At 48.3% G+C, this 18,956-nt stretch overlaps 1 protein-coding gene across 2 annotated transcripts; it reads right to left on the bottom strand.

The window, feature by feature from the left end:
- Positions 1–107: 107 nt before the first annotated feature.
- Positions 108–18,900, bottom strand: NPR2 (natriuretic peptide receptor 2). Of its 2 annotated transcripts, XM_080669714.1 has the most exons (22): positions 18,087–18,900; positions 17,077–17,264; positions 10,053–10,166; positions 9,644–9,779; positions 9,085–9,179; positions 8,732–8,864; positions 8,424–8,508; positions 7,833–7,953; positions 7,596–7,670; positions 7,319–7,396; positions 6,754–6,858; positions 6,564–6,635; positions 4,852–5,011; positions 4,507–4,662; positions 4,247–4,415; positions 3,937–4,083; positions 3,159–3,282; positions 2,906–2,974; positions 1,066–1,240; positions 896–994; positions 551–642; positions 108–421 (listed from the first exon to the last, which is right to left on the bottom strand). In XM_080669714.1, exons 1-22 carry the CDS (start codon positions 18,751–18,753, stop codon positions 356–358), a joined length of 3,126 nt encoding a protein of 1,041 aa, XP_080525840.1. In that variant the 5' UTR covers positions 18,754–18,900; the 3' UTR covers positions 108–355. The 2 variants fall into 2 exon arrangements, with proteins under 2 accessions (XP_080525840.1, XP_080525841.1); XM_080669715.1 differs by lacking the exon at positions 7,596–7,670.
- Positions 18,901–18,956: the final 56 nt, after the last annotated feature.

Below are 18,956 nucleotides of genomic sequence, written 5' to 3'. Positions count from 1 at the left end.
TGAGTCAGTGATTCCTTGAGTTTCCATGTTCATACCCCATAACATTTCCTTGGAGCTGCCCTTAACCCAGACTATTACATCATTATTTTTTTGTTTGTTTTATATTTGACCAAAATATTCTGGTTTAGATACAGATATTTACAGAAGGTAGGGAAGAAGGGGACCAGGCCAGAGAGGGGCAGGTATATGTACAAGGCTGAGCTTCAAAGATCAAGAACTTCCATGTAAGATGGGATTTTTGCGCACGCTGGTTTCCATCCCATATGACAATGTCCATGTCTGGTGTATGGAGAGATGATAGCCACTGCCTACCCAGGTACCAGTAGCAGGAGACTGACTTGAAAAGAATTGGGGTTTACAGAAGTCCAGTGGGTCCTTTCCGCTCTCCTAGGAGCCAGTAAGTTCGCATCTTTCCTTTTCCCTGGGAGTAGGGGAGTGGATATAATTCAGATTCTTCTATGTTATTCCTTTATCTTCCTCTCTTCCCCCATGATCCCCATAGTGACTTTCATCCTCCCTTTCCAACCCTCTCCCCATGGCCTGCCATCACCTTCATCTCCACATCCCCCCGAAGCTCTAGCTGGAAGCATCCTAGCTCATCCAGGGCATCCTTGGTAGTAGAGGAGACATGGATCTTCAGGGCTGGGGTGGGATGGGAGATGGTGGAAAGAAGAAGAAAAGAAAAGGCAACAGAAGAATTGGTGGTGTCAGAGAAAGCTTTACCCAACCACCACCCCTCAGCAGGCTCTCGGTCTTCCCAGTGCCCATGCACCAGAACCTAAATATGTCCAAGGATGGGGCAGTCAGGAACTGAGGTGATTTGGAGGAACTCTGAAAAGAAGAAAAGGGGGGCACAGATTGAGACTGAAGCTGAGATTGAGAGCTAATGTCTCACCTTGACCGTTAGACTCCATTCGGGAAGCAGTGTTCACCGTGTCTCCAAAAAGACAATAGCGGGGCATCTTCAGGCCAACGACCCCAGCACAGACGGGCCCTATGAGAAGAAACAGGTTGGGAGAGGCTGGGAAGGGTTGATACTAGGGCTGGAGTGAGAGCTAACCTTACCTGTGTGGACCCCTATGCGTAGCCTCAGCTGGTCATGGGGTCGGTGGCGAATGCGGAAGGAAGAAACTGCATCCAGTAATGCTAGGGCCATACGAGCAATTTCCGGGGCATGGCGTTGACCATTTCGGCCCGGGAGACCAGATACCACCATGTAGGCATCTCCAATAGTCTCTACCTGATTGAGAGGGGGATTAAAATGTCACTTGTATCTGTATCAGTTCCCAGGGAAGAGTAAAAGGAGACAAGCTGAATACCACTTGTCTCCTGACAGCATTTGGGAGGTCAGAACATTGACTAGAAAAATAAGTGTTATGGTCCTGAGAATACAGGGGCAAGAGGGCGGGGGGACAGAAGGGGGGAGTCAAGGGAACCTTTAAATCCTCCTTCTCCCCCCAGTACCTGTGAATACTCAGTAAATGTTTGCTAAATTAATGGATACCCTGTTTGCAACAGGACATGGGCAAAGAGGCTCTGCTGTCAGGAAATGGGAAGCAAGAAAATAGGACAGAGGCTGGAAGAGGTCAAGCAGGTCCAATGAAATGGGCCTCAGACAGTCTAAACCAGGGGTGGGCAAACTTTTTGACTGGAGGGCCACAATGGGTTCTTAAACTGGACCGGAGGGCCAGAACAAAAGCATGGATGGAGTGTTTGTGTGAACTAATATAAATTCAAAGTAAAGGAGCGGAGGGGAGAGCAAGAGAACCGGATAGAACAGCCGGATCCAGCCCGCGGGCTGTAGTTTGCCCAAGGCTGGTCTAAACTGTCAAAAGTAAGAAGGCAGGTGCTTGGTTTTGTCCATAGTACTGAAGCTGTGTAAGAGAATGTCCCTGTCTTTAGGAACTAAACACGGAACTGTTTAGGATAAAGGAGAACTATGGCTGAAACTTATTCTTAAATGCTTCAAAAACTAATCATAGATTTTTAAAATAAAACAAATGGGGGGAAATATAAGAATTTGGTGAATCAGCCTTAGCTGGTTTGGCTCAGTGGATATGGTGTCAGCCTGCGGACTGAAGGGCCTGGGGTTTGATTCCGGTCAAGGGCACATGCCAGGGTTGCAGGCTTGATCCCCAGTAGGGGGCCTGTAGGAGGCAGCCAATCAATGATTCTCTCATCATTGATGTTTCTATCTCTCCCTCTTATTCCCTCTCTGAAATCAATAAAAGTATATTTTAAAAATTAGTGAATCTTATAAAGGGTTAGGGAAGTCTTTATTACAATTATAACAGAGATGGTAGAGTAAATCCAAAGGGACAGGAAGGGATATTTATTAGCTACGCAATGTTAAGCACTTTCCACAAGAAATCTATTCCCATATTACAAGTAAGACATCTGAGGCACAGGGAGCTTCTGTTACTTGCCCAAGGCCACATAATTAGCCACAAAGCCAATATGCAAATTCAAATAATTTTTACTCCCAAGCACAATAAAGCACATTGTGCCAACTCAATGACTTCAACAAAAGGCTTGTACAACACAGCTTGTCCCTCACCCCAATTAATCATTCTGCACCCACATCCTGTATGATTCTTCCATGTCTGGAGGGGATGGAGAGAAGAGAAAAGATGGATAAGCTGTATTCATACCCTCAGGAAAATGTAGCAGATAGGGGCTAAATCTTGTGATGGTTCTGATTAGGGAAGCCTAAGGATTCACAAGAAATTAGACTGGAAGGTACTGTGAGAGTGCCAGAGCCTCATTTGTCTACAAAGGGCATTCTGGCATTAGGATACAGGAGACTCAGGAGGGAAAATGACCACGGAACAAGTAAGGTATATAGGGTTCAGGGAGACTGGGTTTTAAAGGGGTCTAAGTAAAAGGGTAGCCTTCAAGCTCTCACCTTGTAGACATCGAAGTTGTCAATGATGGCATCAAAGCAGGTATACAGGTCGTTAAGAAGTGTCACCACCTAAAGAATGGATGGAAAAGTTGAAGCCCTGAGACTTGTGTCTAACTTTCTAAGAATTCTTAACCCAAGAGCCATATGGGAACTCCAGAACAAACCAATCTTTCCTATTATCAAGGATCCCTATGCCCCAGTGAAGCTCCCCCAGGTCACTATCCCACCCCCTAATCTCACCCATGGCTCTTACCTGCATGGGGGTGCTCTCTGCTGACAAAGCTGTGAAGCCAACGATGTCGCTGAAGTAGATGGTAACACTGTCAAAGGCCTCAGCCTGTACAGTCTCTCCCCTTTTTAACTGCTCTGCTACTGAACTAGAAAGCAAGGGTGCAGTTTGAGCCAAGCTCAGAAAGAGGATGAGACAGAAAGGAAAGGAGTGTATGGATGGATCAGAAATGAGTTCTAACATGAAAGCTGAGTCTGGTGGAGGAGAAGGAAGGTGGCTGGGAAGACAGCACAGTCTAGCGCAGGGGTGGGCAAACTTTTTGACTCGAGGGCCACAATGGGTTCTTAAACTGGACCGGAGGGCCAGAACAAAAGCATGGATGGAGTGTTTGTGTGAACTAATATAAATTCAAAGTAAAGGAGAGGAGGGGAGAGCAAGAGAACCGGATACAACAGCCGGATCCGGCCCCCAGGCCGTAGTTTGCCCACGGCTGGTAGCGCAAGCACGGTAAGCTGTAAAGGTGATGGGGGAGTGGAATGGGCTCCCTGGGGATGGTGGCTAAATGTCTCAAGTTGGGATTGTTCTACATACACTTGCTGGAGCAAAGGCATGGTAGACCAATGTCCTAAGAAGAAGGCAGCACAGCTCATTTGGAGACAGGATGAAAATAGTCTCCAGCCAGAAAGACTGTGGCCAGATGTAACAAAGCAGTTGGGAGGTGAGGTCTCAGGAGATTGATGAGGCAGCATCCAACAGAACAGAATATCAAAGGAAAAGTCAGGAAGGGGGACAAAAGTCTCACTGGGGTAGAATTTGGTAGAGCAGAGCCTCAGCCTTGCGTTTCTCCTCCAGATAGGCCTGTGTGCGTTCCTCCACCAGCTTCTCCAAGTTATTGGCATACTGCTCCATGCGCAACAGGAGGTTATCCAGTATGCTGGTGCCACCCTCCCTGGGGGAGGAGGCCAGAATATGGTACCTGCTCCAAGATTCTCAAGACTCCCAGTACTTTTCTACCCAACCCACCCTCTTGGACCCGACCAGTCCCACCTCATCCACTAAGCCTGATGAGGCTTCTATCCCTGGGGAGCCCCTGCCCCTCAGTGCTCTCTCACTTGTTAAAGCGGCGAATGAAGCACTTAATCTGTCCAAAGTCTGGCCTCTCAGCTGAGTCCTGGGCCCAACATCGCTCCATCAGCAAAACTAGTTCCTCATTCAGTTGGGTCCGGTCAATGCTAGGCCGAAAATATGGCCGCTGACCATTTCTGACCTTCTGAACAATTTCTGAAGGAGATAAAGGGGTTGGATGAAGAACAGCCCCTCCCCCCCCCCCCAGGAAGGAGGAGGGGGATTGGGGTAGTAGATTGACTCTCACCTTTGGGGCTGAGGTCCAGGCTCTCCAAGTAGAAAGGACCACTGCGAAGTGCTATCTCCTGTAATATGATCCCAAAGCTATAGACATCAGCCTTCTGCATGCCTGTGGTTGGCAAGGGGTTCCCACTGAGTAGCTCTGGGGCAGTCCACAGCTTCTCTGAAAAGAGGGAATAGGCTGGCCAAGTCCTCAACAAAGGTATTCCCAAGACCACTTGGGCTCATTCCCATAATGCTCCCCATATTACTGTCACTCCATCTCCCTCTCCCACCTTCCCTAGGTGGAAATGATCAGGGCTAGAGGAGCAATATAAAAGTGGGCTTGAGGGGTTGTGGTGGGAGGTCTCACTGGCATAGAGGGCATGGCTGTCGTCAGGTTCAGCAGTTGATCGGAAGCTGGCCAGGCCATAGTCTGTGATTTTGAGCACGAAACGACTATCCACCACACAGTTGGAGGACTTGAGACTCCCATGAAATGCAATAATGCTGTTATGGAGAAAGGCCATGCCCTGCAGGATACAGATCAAGTCATAGGATTGTATTGTTTCTGGTTTAGGATAACCCCTCTCTATGAGACAGGCATTAGCTAGCTGTCTAATGATCTTGGGACCATAAGAACAGTAAGCTAATTGTGGAAGGCTTCCTGTACACAGTTTCCACCCAAGGAAACAGACAGATTAGGAAAACCATCCCTTCTTTGTACCATATGCAGTCTGTTGATACCCAGGTACTAGGGATAAGAGAAATGCTTATGAGGAGAGACAAGGGGAGCTATCAGTTATTACCCTGGAAAGGGCAATCAGGCTTCTGAGTAGTGAAGGGAACAGAACTATGAGAGTGAACTCCAAGAATGATATGACACCCATGGTGGCCTCAAATGCATGGCCACTACTTAGGAAGACATGGCTTGAGACCCAAGCAAGTATCAAGAGTATTTAGATGCATCAAGGAAGATTAACGAGTTATAAACCTTAATGTATACCCATGTGTAGGTAGGCAAGTAAGGATGGAGGAGGAAATTGACCTACCAGAGGGGATGCTGGGCCAGAGAGAAAGTGTAGAAAACAGTAAATTAGAAAAACTTGGAAAAAAAGAAAAACCTGGAAAATGGACAAAAGTAGGATACAGCTGCCAAGCCAGTGAAGAAGCCTGAAACTTCTGGCCTCATGGGGCTGATAAAATAACCTTATGAGAATTAAGCAGAAAAATCAAAGCTGCCCCGGCCAGTGTGGTTCAGTTGTTGAACATTAACTCATGAACAAGGAGGTCATGGTTCAATTCCCGGTCAGGGCACATGCCCCAGTTGTGGGCTTCATCCCCAGTAGGGGGCATGCAGGAGGCAGTCAATCAATGATTCTCTCTCATTGATGTTTCTGTCTCTCTCCCTCTCCCCCTCTGAAATTAAATATATATATATCAAAGCTGGCTTCAAGTGTGGTACGAATGATCCACTCGGCTAGGTTACTATGACACTTGTTTCTAAACACTTGTCCAACCCATGCAAGATTCAAATTTATACCATTGCAAATCCATGGACTTCTGGGCCACCTAAAAATAGCTGAAACATAGTATATTAGAAGATACCAAAGTTTACTATAAATTTCCTTGGTTTCTCTTAGTTTTATTAGTAAATGTTCTTTTTTACATTTCAGTTTTTCTGAACAAAAGGACAGATATGCCAAATATTGGTCAGAGAATAAATTATGGGGAAAAAAACAAGCGATAAATATTTCTGGAGACCCCATTCATCTTTTCCCTGCTGAGAGATTTTAATATGAGCTCTTGGAGGGTAAAAAAAAAAAAAAAAAAAAAAAGATGGAGAGAGATTTGAGATATCTACGGAATAAAGACAAAAATTCTCTACAAGTACAGAACTGTCTGTGGCAGATAAAACTCATTCCCCCAATTTAAAATCCCAGACCCTTTGTTTACCCATTATTACTCAACAATAGAAATAGGGGAAATGGAGAGAGGACTAGAAGGAGAAATCGTAAACAAAGATAGAAAAATGGAGGCATTTTAAAGTGGATGAACTCTTAAAGAGGCGTAGGGAAGACTCACCTTAACAAGGTCATTAATGAGTGAATAACGAAACATCCAGTCCAAGTTGATGCTGTCATTTTCCAGAATATCCTGGCAAGTGACAAATGGATTATGTGACTACCCTCGTCCCACTAGCTATCAGCTGCATAGAGTCAATGTAACATTGAGCCTGTGTCCTCCACCTCTGCAACCTCCACTTATCCCTCACCTGTAAACTCCCACGAGTACAATACTCAGTGACGATGCAAATGTTGGGAGGGTCTATGCAAGCACCAATGAAGCGAGTGAGATGGTTGAACTGTACATCTCTCATCTAGAAAAAAAAAATGGGAAAAGAGAATTGAGAGAGCTAAAAATTAGATACAGAAATCTACCACTATACGAGAGGACCTTTCTCTCAATTGTACTTATAACTTATAACTTTTTTTTAAAATATATTTTATTGATTTTTTACAGAGAGGAAGGGAGGGGGACAGAGAGTTAGAAATATCGATGAGAGAGAAACATCGATCAGCTGCCTCTTGCACACCCCCACTGGGGATGTGCCCGCAACCAAGGTACATGCCCTTGACCGGAATCGAACCTGGGACCCTTCAGTCCATAGGCCGACGCTCTATCCACTGAGCCAAACCGGTCAGGGCATAACTTATAACTTAAAGTCATTTATAAATGAACCCATTGCCCTCCTAACCAATTTCACTATTCACAGTCCTCCCCTTTCTCTTCCCTGTCCCTGTTTACCCCTTGCCCTCAATCCATACACCTTTACTTACATGTTTGAGTTCAAACAGAACCTGCCGGGTCAGCTCAATGCGCTTCTTATTCACATGTTTGATGGCAACAACATTTCCCTGATGGTGGGAGTGAAGGGGGGAAAGGAAAAGTTAATATCAGAAGGCATTTCTGGGTGCTAGGAATACTGGAGAATTCAGGGAGCATCTAGGAGCTCAGCTGGACATTATGAGGGGCAGAGGTTCATGGGAAGAGGTGACAGATGGGAATGAGACAGGATGAAATGTTGGGGACCAGAACAAGCGGATGACTGTTCACCTTGAAGTGACCGGTGTTGGCAAAGATCTGGTATTTCCCATGGGCTGTCATAAGCGAGCCGTAACTGGATCCCCGCTGGGGCCAAGGGCAACATGGAGGCGGAAGGATGAAAGGAACATTAGATGATGGTGGTAGTGCAGGGGCTATCATTACAGGCCAATGTGCTGGGAAAGGTCCAGGGTAAGAAAGGACAGGAACTCAAAGGAAAGCGGAGGTACAGCTGAGACAAAAGCTCACCAGTGACAGTGTGAGGCGACTGCCTGCACCTTTGTGATATCGCTCTGAATTGCCAAACTGCAGCTCTTCCCAGCGAATGCGCCACAACATGCTAGCAAGCTCCTTCTCCAGCATCAGTTTTCTGTAAGGACTGCACAACTCAGTTGGCTGGCAAGCCCGATCCTACCATCCCATAAACCAACGGTGGGGTTGCAGGGGCTTCCCTGCAGCTCCTGAAGCTGCTATTGTTACACCCGAGACACGGGACTGACATATCTGACACATGCCCTGTGCTCATTTAGAAACACAGAGGCCAAAGGTAAAAGTTTTTTTCTGAAAATGGCAGCATCCATGGAAAAATCACCTTTGCCCTTATAAGACCCCACTCAAAATCACTAGGTAGTATACCCCGTGTCGAACCAAAAGTGGGAAAACAACACCAAGGCTAAAAGACAACTAAAGAAAAAGGCTAGAGGGGAGGACCAAGAGACAGCCTCCAAATTAAGAGGCCTGCCTGCAGCCCATGTTATAGGGACTACCTGGCCTCAGCCAGAATGCTGTGTGGCAATGGGGGTGGGAGGCAGGAGATCAGTGGAAAAGCCCAGAACTCACCGGAAGATGAGAAAGCTGGAAACACCAAACATGATGAAGGTGATTCCTGTGCCCAGCGCCACAATTGCCAGAGTTGAAAGTGGAGCTAAAGGGGAGAGGGGGACCCTGAGGAAGACTGTGTGGGGGGCTGTAAGAACGGGGAGTGTTATGCTCAGGGTGCAGGGAGTAGACAGATTTCTTGAGGGGAAGAATAAGGAGGGGATGTAGAAGTAGAGGTAAAAGTAGAGTTAAGGTGGGGAGTCAGTGAGGGCAGGGGGAACGGAAAGGAAAGGGAGGAAGGAGTGCTCCCAGTCCCTGCACACACCCACTTTTATCACAGGATGGGTCGTCCATGTCAAAGGCACAGGGGGGATTGTCCAAGGGCGGCGCCCCTTTCACCCAGGGGATAGGCCGTCCTGTCCACCAAATCTGCTTCTCAGCTCCTGAGTAGTGGGCTGCAGGCTGTGAGGAGGGAGAGAACTGGGCCCATGGGCCTGCTCCCACCAGCCGTCTCCCCAGAACTTCCCCGTTCTTTGGCTGCTCTCCCCCAACCTACCCACCAGATGCAGCTACAGCAGAGAAAATAGTCCCTGCTTCTAGTTCTTCTGATTCTGCCCCATTGAACCCTTGAAGGCTGGACTTTCAGAGCCCACATTCTCCTCCTTGCCTCCTCCTCCATCACCTGAAAGTCCCCGGAATCCAGGTCTCCCATGGCCCACAGGACAAAATCAGTCTCCCGGTCATTGTTCTTGTCCATAACAACCAGTCCAGTTACACCTAAGGTAGAAAAGCGTAGCCCTTACTTTGAGATCTACCTTAGGCCCCTCTCCTATCTCCACAGTTCCTCTAATTACCTCACAGTCTGTCCCTGACCCTGCTTTTTTTTTTTTTTTAAGTCCTCACCAGAGGACATGTTTTTAGTAACTATTATTATTATTATTATTTTTAGAGTGAGAGGAAGGGAGAGAAAGAGAAACATTGATGTGGGAGAGAAACATTGATTATTTGCCTTCCCTGACCAGGAATTGAACCCGCAACCTTCTGGTGCACGAGATGACACTCCAACTAACTGAGCCACCCAGCCAGGGCCCCTAACCCCACTTTTAATAAGTGTCCACTTCTGCCATGTTCTCTGATCCTTATTAACTCTCCTCCCTGCCCGATATCTGTATTTTCTTCTACCCACTCCACTTCTGAGCCTGACAGCAGCCCTCTGGCCTCCATCTGACCCTCTTTATTACCGTGGTATCTTCGTCCCCGGATTTTTTCCACAATTCGAAGTCCATCTTCCCGGGTGCCTCCTTCCTGTATTGTCTCCCTCAGGACTTCGGCATATAGCAGGATCCCATCATAGAAGCAGCCAGCGATGAGGTTCATCTAGGGGTGGAAACTCCAGCAGTGCTCTCCAATATCCTGCCAGGCCCCAACCCCACCCCCTTTCCCATCGCTGGGGTCTCCTTCTACCTCTTCTCTCTTCTGGTTTGCTTTCTTCCCTCCTCTCATTCCTAAGATTCACCCCTACCTCACTGGATGCTAGAGCAGAAGTAAAATCCTGGATGGAAGTGGACAGCCCCAACTGCTTAACGCTGAGTCAGGGAGGAGAGCTTCCCTCAAAGCCTGGCCTGATCCTCAGGAAAGAGATCTACTCACCAGGGAGGGGGCCAGCTCCACACCAAAGTCTTCCCGGGCTCTTATCAGCAGACGACTCTGGAATTCCTGATATTCAGGATTTGGGGGTTCTCGGTATGTGATGACCAATACCATCTGTACCAACAGCACATGGGGAAGAGTGAACAGGATGTCCAAGATGGATTTTAGGGGAAGAGGGGAAGCAGGAGAGGAAACTTGGTGAAATACACATGATATAAAATCCTATCTAATAAAAGAGTAATATGCAAATTGACCATACCTCTGCTACACCCACAAGCCACACCCACAAGCCATGCCCACCAGCCAATCAGGAGCGAATATGCAAATAAACAAAACCAAGATGGCTGTGGCCACAGAGAGAGCAGGAGGGAGGCTTGGGTTTCCCCGGCAATGGAGGAAGCCAAGCTTTCTGCCTGCCCTTGCCAGCCCAGGCCTCCACTCAATGCTACAAAGTTTCAATTATAGCCCTAGCCAGTTTGGCTCAGTGGATAGAGCGTCAGCCTGTGGACTGAAAGGTCCCAGGTTCGATTCCGGTCAAGGGCATGTGCTTTGGTTGTGCGCACATCCCCAGTGGGAGGTGTGCAGGAGGCAGCTGATCGATGTTTCTCTCTCATCGATGTTGCTGACTCTCTATCCCTCTCCCTCTCCCTTCCTCTCTGTAAAAAATCAATAAAATATATATTTTTTTAAAAGTTTCAATTATAGAAGATAAATAAATCCCAACAAAAATGGTGGCAGCCACAGAGCTGGAGAGAGCATGAGGCTAGGGTTGCCCCTGGTGATGGAGGAAGCCAAGCTTCTACAGCCCTGGCCTGTCTTGGCCTCTGCTTAAGGCTACAAAGTTTCAATTATAGAAGATAAATAAATCCCAACAGAAATGGCTGCCGCCACTGAGCAAAAGGCTTGGCTCTGCTCCAGGCTACAAAGTTTCAATTGTAGAAGATAAATAAATCCCAGATACCAGGGCCTCCACTTGTGTTGCCGGGGGACATGGCCAGCCTGCAAACCACCACAGGCTTCTCGACCAGGCCACCCCATGCCCCAAGGGAACCCCCACCCTGATCCGGGACACCCTTCAGGGCAAACCAGCTGGCCCCCACCCATGCACCAGGCCTCTATCCTATCTAATAAAAGAATAATATGCAAATTGACCGTCACTCCAACACACAAGATGGCTGCCCCCATGTGGTCAAAGATGACTGCCCCCATGTGGACACAAGATGGCCACCACAAGATGGCCAGCAGGGGAGGGCAGTTGGGAGGGACCAGGTATGCAAGGGAGGGCAGTTGGGGGCGATCAAGCCTGCAGGGGAGGGCAGTTAGGGGTGACCAGGCCGGCAGAGGAGGGAAGTTGGGGGTGACCAGGCCTGCAGGGAAGGGCAGTTGGGTGGGACCCAGGCCTGCAGGGGAGAGCAGTTGGGGGGGACCAGGCCTCCAGGGGAGGGCAGTTAGGGGTGACCAGGCCTGCAGGGGAGGGCAGTTAGGGGCAAACAGGCTGGCAGGGGAGCAGTTAGACATCAATCAGGCTGGCAGGGGAGGGCAGTTAGGGGAAATCAGGAAGGCAGGCAGGTGAGCAGTTGGGAGCCAGCAGTCCTGGATTGTGATAGGGATGTCCGACTACCAGGATCGGGCCTAAACGGGCAGTCGAGGGATGTCCTGGCAGGATTGGGTCTAAACGGGCAGTCGGACATCCCTCGAGGGGTCCCAGATTGGAGAGGGTGCAGGCTGGGCTGAGGGACACCCCCCGCCCCCCGTGCACGAATTTCGTGCACCAGGCCTCTAGTTATATATATCAGACTGAAGGCTGAGAGGACACTAAACTCCATGTTGTGTGCGTGTGTGTGTGGAAGGGGTATGTGTAGCTTGTGTTTAATATATCTGCGGAGAGGGTTGGCACACCTCCATGAAAGGTAGACAGGGTGGTTCTGGGATAGTGGAGCCTGATCTTCCATCCCCAGAACCCAGCCCCTCATCTTCCTGAAGACCCTATCACCACCTAGGCCTCCTTACAGAGCTGCCACAGCACTCACAGCATCTCTGTCCCATTCTTTCTGGGTACCTGTTCATGCTCAAGGGCACCACTGAACAACAGCTCCTCTCTGAGGTGTTAATTACTGTTAATGTGATCAGTAAAATGTTTACATTTACATTTGGGACATTTGAACACAGTGCTTCCACCCTGTGAATCAAAGAGATTTCAGGTCCTATGACAACTGGGGGAAATACCTTGAGACAGTGATTCCATCTGTGAAAAGCCATAAGCCCATTCATTTAACGTGTGTGGAACACCTACCATAGGCAGCACGGTCCTGCATACTGGCAGGATCCTACACGTCACTAAGTAATAGACATGCGTCACAGAGAAAACACACAGTCACACGCCTACACACATTTCATAAATAAGTTAACGACACGTTTGGTCTCAGCCATGCGCACATCTCACCGGCCACAAGTCAGTGTGTGTGTGTCTCTCACTGGGGTGTCTGCCTCACTCCCACTGGCCTCACACATTTCCCCTCTCTTAGCTGATGAGCACCCTGGCTTCCACCTCCACCCCAGTCCTGCACAATCATTGAGACCAACCTCTGCCTTGGACGGGAAACTGGCTCTGCAACCTCAGGGAAAGACCTCAGATCTGTATATTGTGAAATGTGACACTGTGACAGGTCTAAATCTAGTCATTTCTATCAGTTTTGTTTGTTGTTGCCACAGAAAGCACATATAGAGATACCAGACATGTCACATATGACCTATTTTATATCAATTTATCCCAGGTCGGAAATAATGAAGTCAGTTTCTCATGTACATTCATTATAGACTGGAGTTTGCTTTGTGAGGTAATTATTTTTACTGGAGCACTTGGATGCTTGATCACACACTTCTAATGCTCTCCTGCTCTCGGGCAAAATTAAAAAGGAGAGAGGGACTGAGGATGGGGTTGGAAGGGTTCGTTGAGTAACATCTGTTCCAAGAATAAAAGAAACATAGGAGGGTAGGATATTGTTGACAAACAATGAAAAAGTCAGTAGAAGGGCTGGGAAAAGATCAGGTTTAACACAATTTATGTTTCCATATAAAGGCTAATGATAGGTTTTTCATGTTTTTAAACAGTAAACCTAGAGAGGTTTGTTTGTTTGCTAGACTAGCAGTTCTCAAACTTCTTGGTCTCATGACCCCTTTACACTGCTAAAAATTATTGAGGACCCCAAGGAACTTTGTTTATTTGGACTATAGCTATCATATTTACAATATTAGAAATAAAACTGACAAATTTTTTAAACACAAGCACACTTCCCATAGCTGCCAGAGGATGACATCATCACACGTCACGTAGCCTCTGGAAAACTCCACTGGACAATCATGGAAGAAGCAGGGTGACAGAGGCAAATAACATCTTACTATAATTTTTAAAATAGTTTTGACCTCATCGTTCCCTAAAAGGATTTCAGGGGCCCCCAGGATCCCAAGACCACACTTTAAAAACTGCTATGCTAGACTGCTTTGCTGTGGTTACTAGCTAGTCAAAAATGAAGGAAGGAAGGAAGGAAGGAAGGAAGGAAGGAAGGAAGGAAGGAAGGAAGGAAGGAAGGAAAGAAGGAAGGGACCTTCAAAGAGTTTCTGTGCTTGTGCGGGAATCAAAGAGAAGAAGTGAAGGTTAAGTAATTATGTCCTATTTCACAATGGATCCCAGGTGAAAAAAAACACACACACAAGACAAGCAAAGGCTGCCAAAAAAAAAAAAAAGAAAAGAAAAGAAAGAAAAGAAAAGGGGAGGGGGGTGTTAGCAGTGGGTGGAAGCCAGGAGTGCACCCAAGAAGAGTGCAGGGCAGCAGATGGCTGCCTCTGCCTGAGGGCTCACCCACACTGCGACCTGCTCCAGCAGCCGCAGGAAGCCCTGTTCACTGTGACTTAAAAAGACAAAGAATGGTCTCCCCAAGAGGTTCACCTTCCACACAGCCCTTGGTTTAGTGCTTATTCCATTCTAGCTGCTTGTGACCCCACCTAGGTTGTGGCCTCTGCCTGGGTTTCTGACCCTGTAGTCCTCAAATGCTCAGTCAGGGTCTCTGGGTCCTCAGAGCCTAGTCATTTGCTTATTTAGTTCCACTGCATCTGCTTATCTTCCCTGGTTGATCATCCTGGTTTACAGCACCTGCCAGCTCTATTCCTGTCTAGATGAATTCCTAGCCCTCTCCCTGCTGTCCCCAGCATACACCTTAATTCAGTTCAACAAATATGTACTCAGTACATGGAATACAATGATGAACATGATCCCTGCCCTCAAGCTGCTCCCCATGAGCTGGGACCTTTCCTTGAGCATGAGACCCTCCCGCAACAGCTTTGAGCACCTGCATCAAGGCCTCTGCGCCTGTACTGCCACCTGTTTCAGATTGTCTTGGTTTGGGACCCGAGTGGGCCAGGTATCTCTGGAGTATGACACTCTGCTCTTTCACCCTTGGCTGGACCTGACCACCCATCTTCCCTCACCCTTGCCCTGCTTCAGCTTTGGAAAAGGACGAGAGTAGCTTTGCCAGAGGACACCCTTTCATCCCCTCATCCCCTCCACACCCCAAGCCTTGGTTTTCCCATCAGCATATTCCCGACTGCCTGTTTCCCCTTCTGTTGTATTGTAAGAAAACTCTCCCTCTGTCTTTCTGTCTGAATAATGCCTACAATGAACAGGAAAACTGGGAATTAATTTAAAGAACTGTTAGCTAACAACATCCCTCCTCCCCCTACACTAAGTGCTGGGGCCCCTTGGCTGATAGAAATTCTTATGCAAGAAACACAGGTGTTCCTTCCACAGAAAAAATACATCCCAAAGGCTATGGGATCCTCCCATCCAGGAGAGTCCTAGGGACCTTCCTTGACCAAACTAGCTAAAATACAATCCCCTTGTTATTTTTCTTCTTTATACGGGTCTATTGTCGTTTTAAAAAATTTACTAACACATCACAATTTATATTTGTATTTGTTTGCTTAATGTCTGTCTATCCTACTAAGTGTAAGCTCCAAAAAGGAAGGGACTTCATCTGTTATGGTCTCCACTGTACACCAATACCTAGCACAGTGACTGGGACATAACAGGTACTCAATAAACACTAAGAGAATAAGTCAGCCTTCAAATGAATCAAACACTGACTGAATAGTATATAAATTCCACAGTAGACAGAGTCAAGCACAAGAGTAGGAAATTCATTCTAACCGGGGGATTCAGGGATTGTTTCCTAGAAGGGAAAATAATTGGTCTGAGCCTTGAAGAATCTGCAAGCATTATCCAGATGAACAAAGGTGAGAAGGCTGTTTTAGGCAAAAGTTATGACATAAAACCTGTCCTGCCACTGCCTATGTTCAGGTGTGACAGTCACAAACTCATACTAGGGCATCCAAACAGATAATGTCATTCACAGTCAGATGCACGTTAGTCACAATCACATATATAAATCTTACTCATGAAATCTTACTCATTGGAGAAGATGGCCATCTAAGTCCAATCCTCATAAATATCTACTTAGAGTCAAAGAATCTCCAAGCTAAAAGGACCTTAAGGTTATCCCATACACCATCCCAAATCCTTTTTGGGAAAAGGAGGAATATGGATAAATAATAAATACTTACATACATAAGTCAGTGAAATATTGGTGAGCGGATCAGGGAATAATTCATGGGTAGGATCTTGAGAGGTAGAGATTTTGGGGGAAGGAAGAGTATTCCAGACAAAATAATCAAAGAGCACAAAGATGGAAGGCAGAGAGGCCCGGGGGTCAGGGGCTAGCATACTTGGCATGAAGGGCAGTAGGAGATAAGATTGAAAAAGTAGGCTGAGGACAGACTATAGAAGGTCTTAAATAAAATAATGAGTTGGGACTTAATTCTGCAGTAAATAAGACATTGAAAGTTTTGATAAGAGGAGTGAAATGAACAGAGTCATGTCAATTCTCCCTGCAAATTGTTTCTCAAATCTATTTCTTTCCATTCCTGCTATCATCACCCTATTTCAAAGTCATATCACCTCACTCCTTTCTAACCTTTTACAGGTGGCCTCACTGCCTCTAGCCTCCTCTTCTTCCAATCCAACCTGAATTCTGCCATTATATTTCTCTTTACAAAAAAATCCCAAGGATCCACAGTCAAGTCCAAGTGCCTTAATCTTAGCTCAGAGCTCTCCTTACATACATAAGTCAGTGAAACATTAGTTCCTGTACCTATGTCAGGTGAACCCTTCTTTCTTGTCAGGTCAGTATCTTCTTCTTCTTCTTTTTTTAATTGTCTAAAGTTTTACATATGTCTCCTTTTCCCCCAATTGACCACCCCCCCCAGCCACTCCCACCCCAAGCAAGCCCCCACCACCCCAGTGTCTATGTCCATTGGTTATGTAAAATGCATGCATACAAGTCCTTTGGTTGATCTCTAACCCTCCCCCTCCCCAGGTCAGTATCTTCTTGATCCCCTAAACATGCCCATTCCAATCCTTTTCTCTTTGCTCAGGCTGCCTGGATCCTTACTCACACTCTGCGTAGGAATATGATATCTATCTTTAAAGTCACAACAGTCTCACTTCCTTTATAAAAGCCATCCCGAACCCCAGCCACATTGACTCTCCCTCCTCTGAACCACTAACGTTCTTAGTGCTGTTCCAGGATACACAATCCTATCTTTTCTAGCACTTGTACCTAATTGTATCACATCACGCCTTGCCCCTCCAAAAAGGGTGGAAGCCCTCCTACCAGCTGGGACCAGATCTTTTCCTGAACTTTTCTCCCCCACACTACAGTCTACTGGTGCTCAGGAAAGTCAGTGTTCTGGGATCTTGGGAGGTAGCCTTGGCAGACACACTGAAAAGGAGTCACCAAGGTGAGGGAGTAATAAAGAATGATACTAGACTAGAAAAGCCTCTGTTGATTTCACTCCTGCAGCTCACAATCCCTGCCCTGTTCCGGGGCTCCTGTGGGGTCTTGTGAGATACAGAGAATCTCCAAAGAAGCTCCATTTCCCCCACCTCCTTCAAGTTTGGCTTAAATGATACCTGAAAGGCCTCTCTGAGGGCCTGGGCCTGTTCCCAAGTGCGATTGTCCTGCCAAGGCCGGCCTGCACGGAGACTCTCCCCAAAGACATCCAGGTAAAAGAAGACATAATCCCCATTGGTCAGGTTCTCCCTCTGGGCCTGAAGCAGGATCTCATGCAGCATCTCCAGAGGGCCGCAGATGTACACAACTGGGAGCAGGTATACAACAGGGGGGCACCCTGAGAACGCATCCAGGTCCCCAGACAGCCCCCTCTCTGAAACCATCTGCATTGCCATCATTAGTCAGGAAGTGAGTGCCCTAAGCTATCAACCACCCAACAGATGCTCCCCACCCTTCCCCCTTGGAGTCTATGTCGTAAGTACCCTGGGGCTGTGTGGACCATCTGGCAGAGGTCAGAGCCTGATCCAGCCCCCAGAGGAAGGGAGCTATCAGCCTGAAGCCCCTCCTCTTCCCAGACCCCTGCCTGCTGCTCCCCACCAGCCCTCCTCACTCCCCCACTGCCCTGCCTTTCCCAGGGCTCAAAGGCACTGGCTGCTCAGAATGTCTCAGTCTGAGCTTTACATGTCTTTCCAAACCCCATCTGTTGAACCCCAAAGCCGACCTATAAAGTCATCAATGTTTTAGTGATTTATCATAGACCCACACTATAAGGGGTCTTGGTATCCCAGTCTCTGCTCACAGATAGTCATAACATTTTGAAGTGGCCATCAACTCATTCACTACTCTAGGGCACTCACATTGCTCTCCAAATTCAATTTCTCCCCAACCCCACATTGTCCCCTGACACAAGCCTCACCCCTCATGCTATCTTCTTCCTTGTTTACATCTGCCTATGATGTCAGCAAGCTCCCATAATGTAGTGCCCTAGCCCGCACACAGGTGCTCTGTCCACATGCTTCTTGACCCCAACCACCACAAACAGCTCCTCACTGCCTGTCTCCATCTGCGCCTGCCCATGAATACAGTGACCCTCCTCCCCTGACCCTCAAATAGCCCGGGCCACACTCACTGCGCCCGTTGGACCGGATGAAGTGGGTGGCCTGCTCAGGCCCCCCGGGCTCACGGGCATACACGTGATGCTGCACACTGAGGTTGCTGCCCTGCAGGGCCTCAAAGACGCCCTCGACGGTGAAGTAGTGAGGCCGGTCATCCGTGCGAGCGTCCAGATACAGCAAGGCAGCACGGGTAGTCCAATTGAAGTGCCCGTGTAACGTCACTACAAACTCACCCAGCTTGGGAGCAGAGGGGCCAGTGCGCACCAGGGTACGGTAATGCTCATTCTTAGCCGCAAAACCAGAGGCCACGGCACCCGCAGTCAGCAAGGGAAGGCGCCAGTGAGAGGCAAAGCGGGCCACAGAGGCAGCGGGGTACACGCACCCGGGGCCCAACAGAAGGTCGGGGTCATGGTACAGCTTGAGGTCCACGGCGCGCAGGGGTGCCAGGTACTCAGAGCAGGCGCCATCTAGTTCGGAGCTGACAAACCGCAAGTCCACGGGCAGTGCCCGGCCCAGCGCTTCCACAGCTAGTGCCACAGCAGGACCCACCCGGGGCCAGGCCCAGGCATAGCTCAGGTTGTGTTCTGGCAGCACCACCGCCAGCGTCAGGTTCCGAGCCAAGGGAGGACGCACCCCACCTGCCAGGGCTGCCACCACTAGCAGGAGTGATGGCAGTGCCATGGGGAGGAAGCAGCAGCCCCGCCGCCCCCAGAACCTGGGGCCACCCTGGCCTACCCTGCAGGCCCGAGCACCACCCAGCCTGGAACCTGGGGACGACGGCCAGGCCAGGAGCGAGGTGAGGGTAAGCTAGCCAGGCAGGGAGCACAGTGGTGGGTGGGAGAGGAGGGATGGAGGGCCCAGGGGCTGGGGAAGGGCTGAGGACT

This window comes from Plecotus auritus, assembly GCF_963455305.1.
Source record: "Plecotus auritus genome assembly, chromosome: 5".
NCBI lineage: Eukaryota > Metazoa > Chordata > Mammalia > Chiroptera > Vespertilionidae > Plecotus > Plecotus auritus.
Note: the sequence above shows the minus strand (reverse complement) of the source record. Positions and strands in the feature narration are given on the sequence as shown.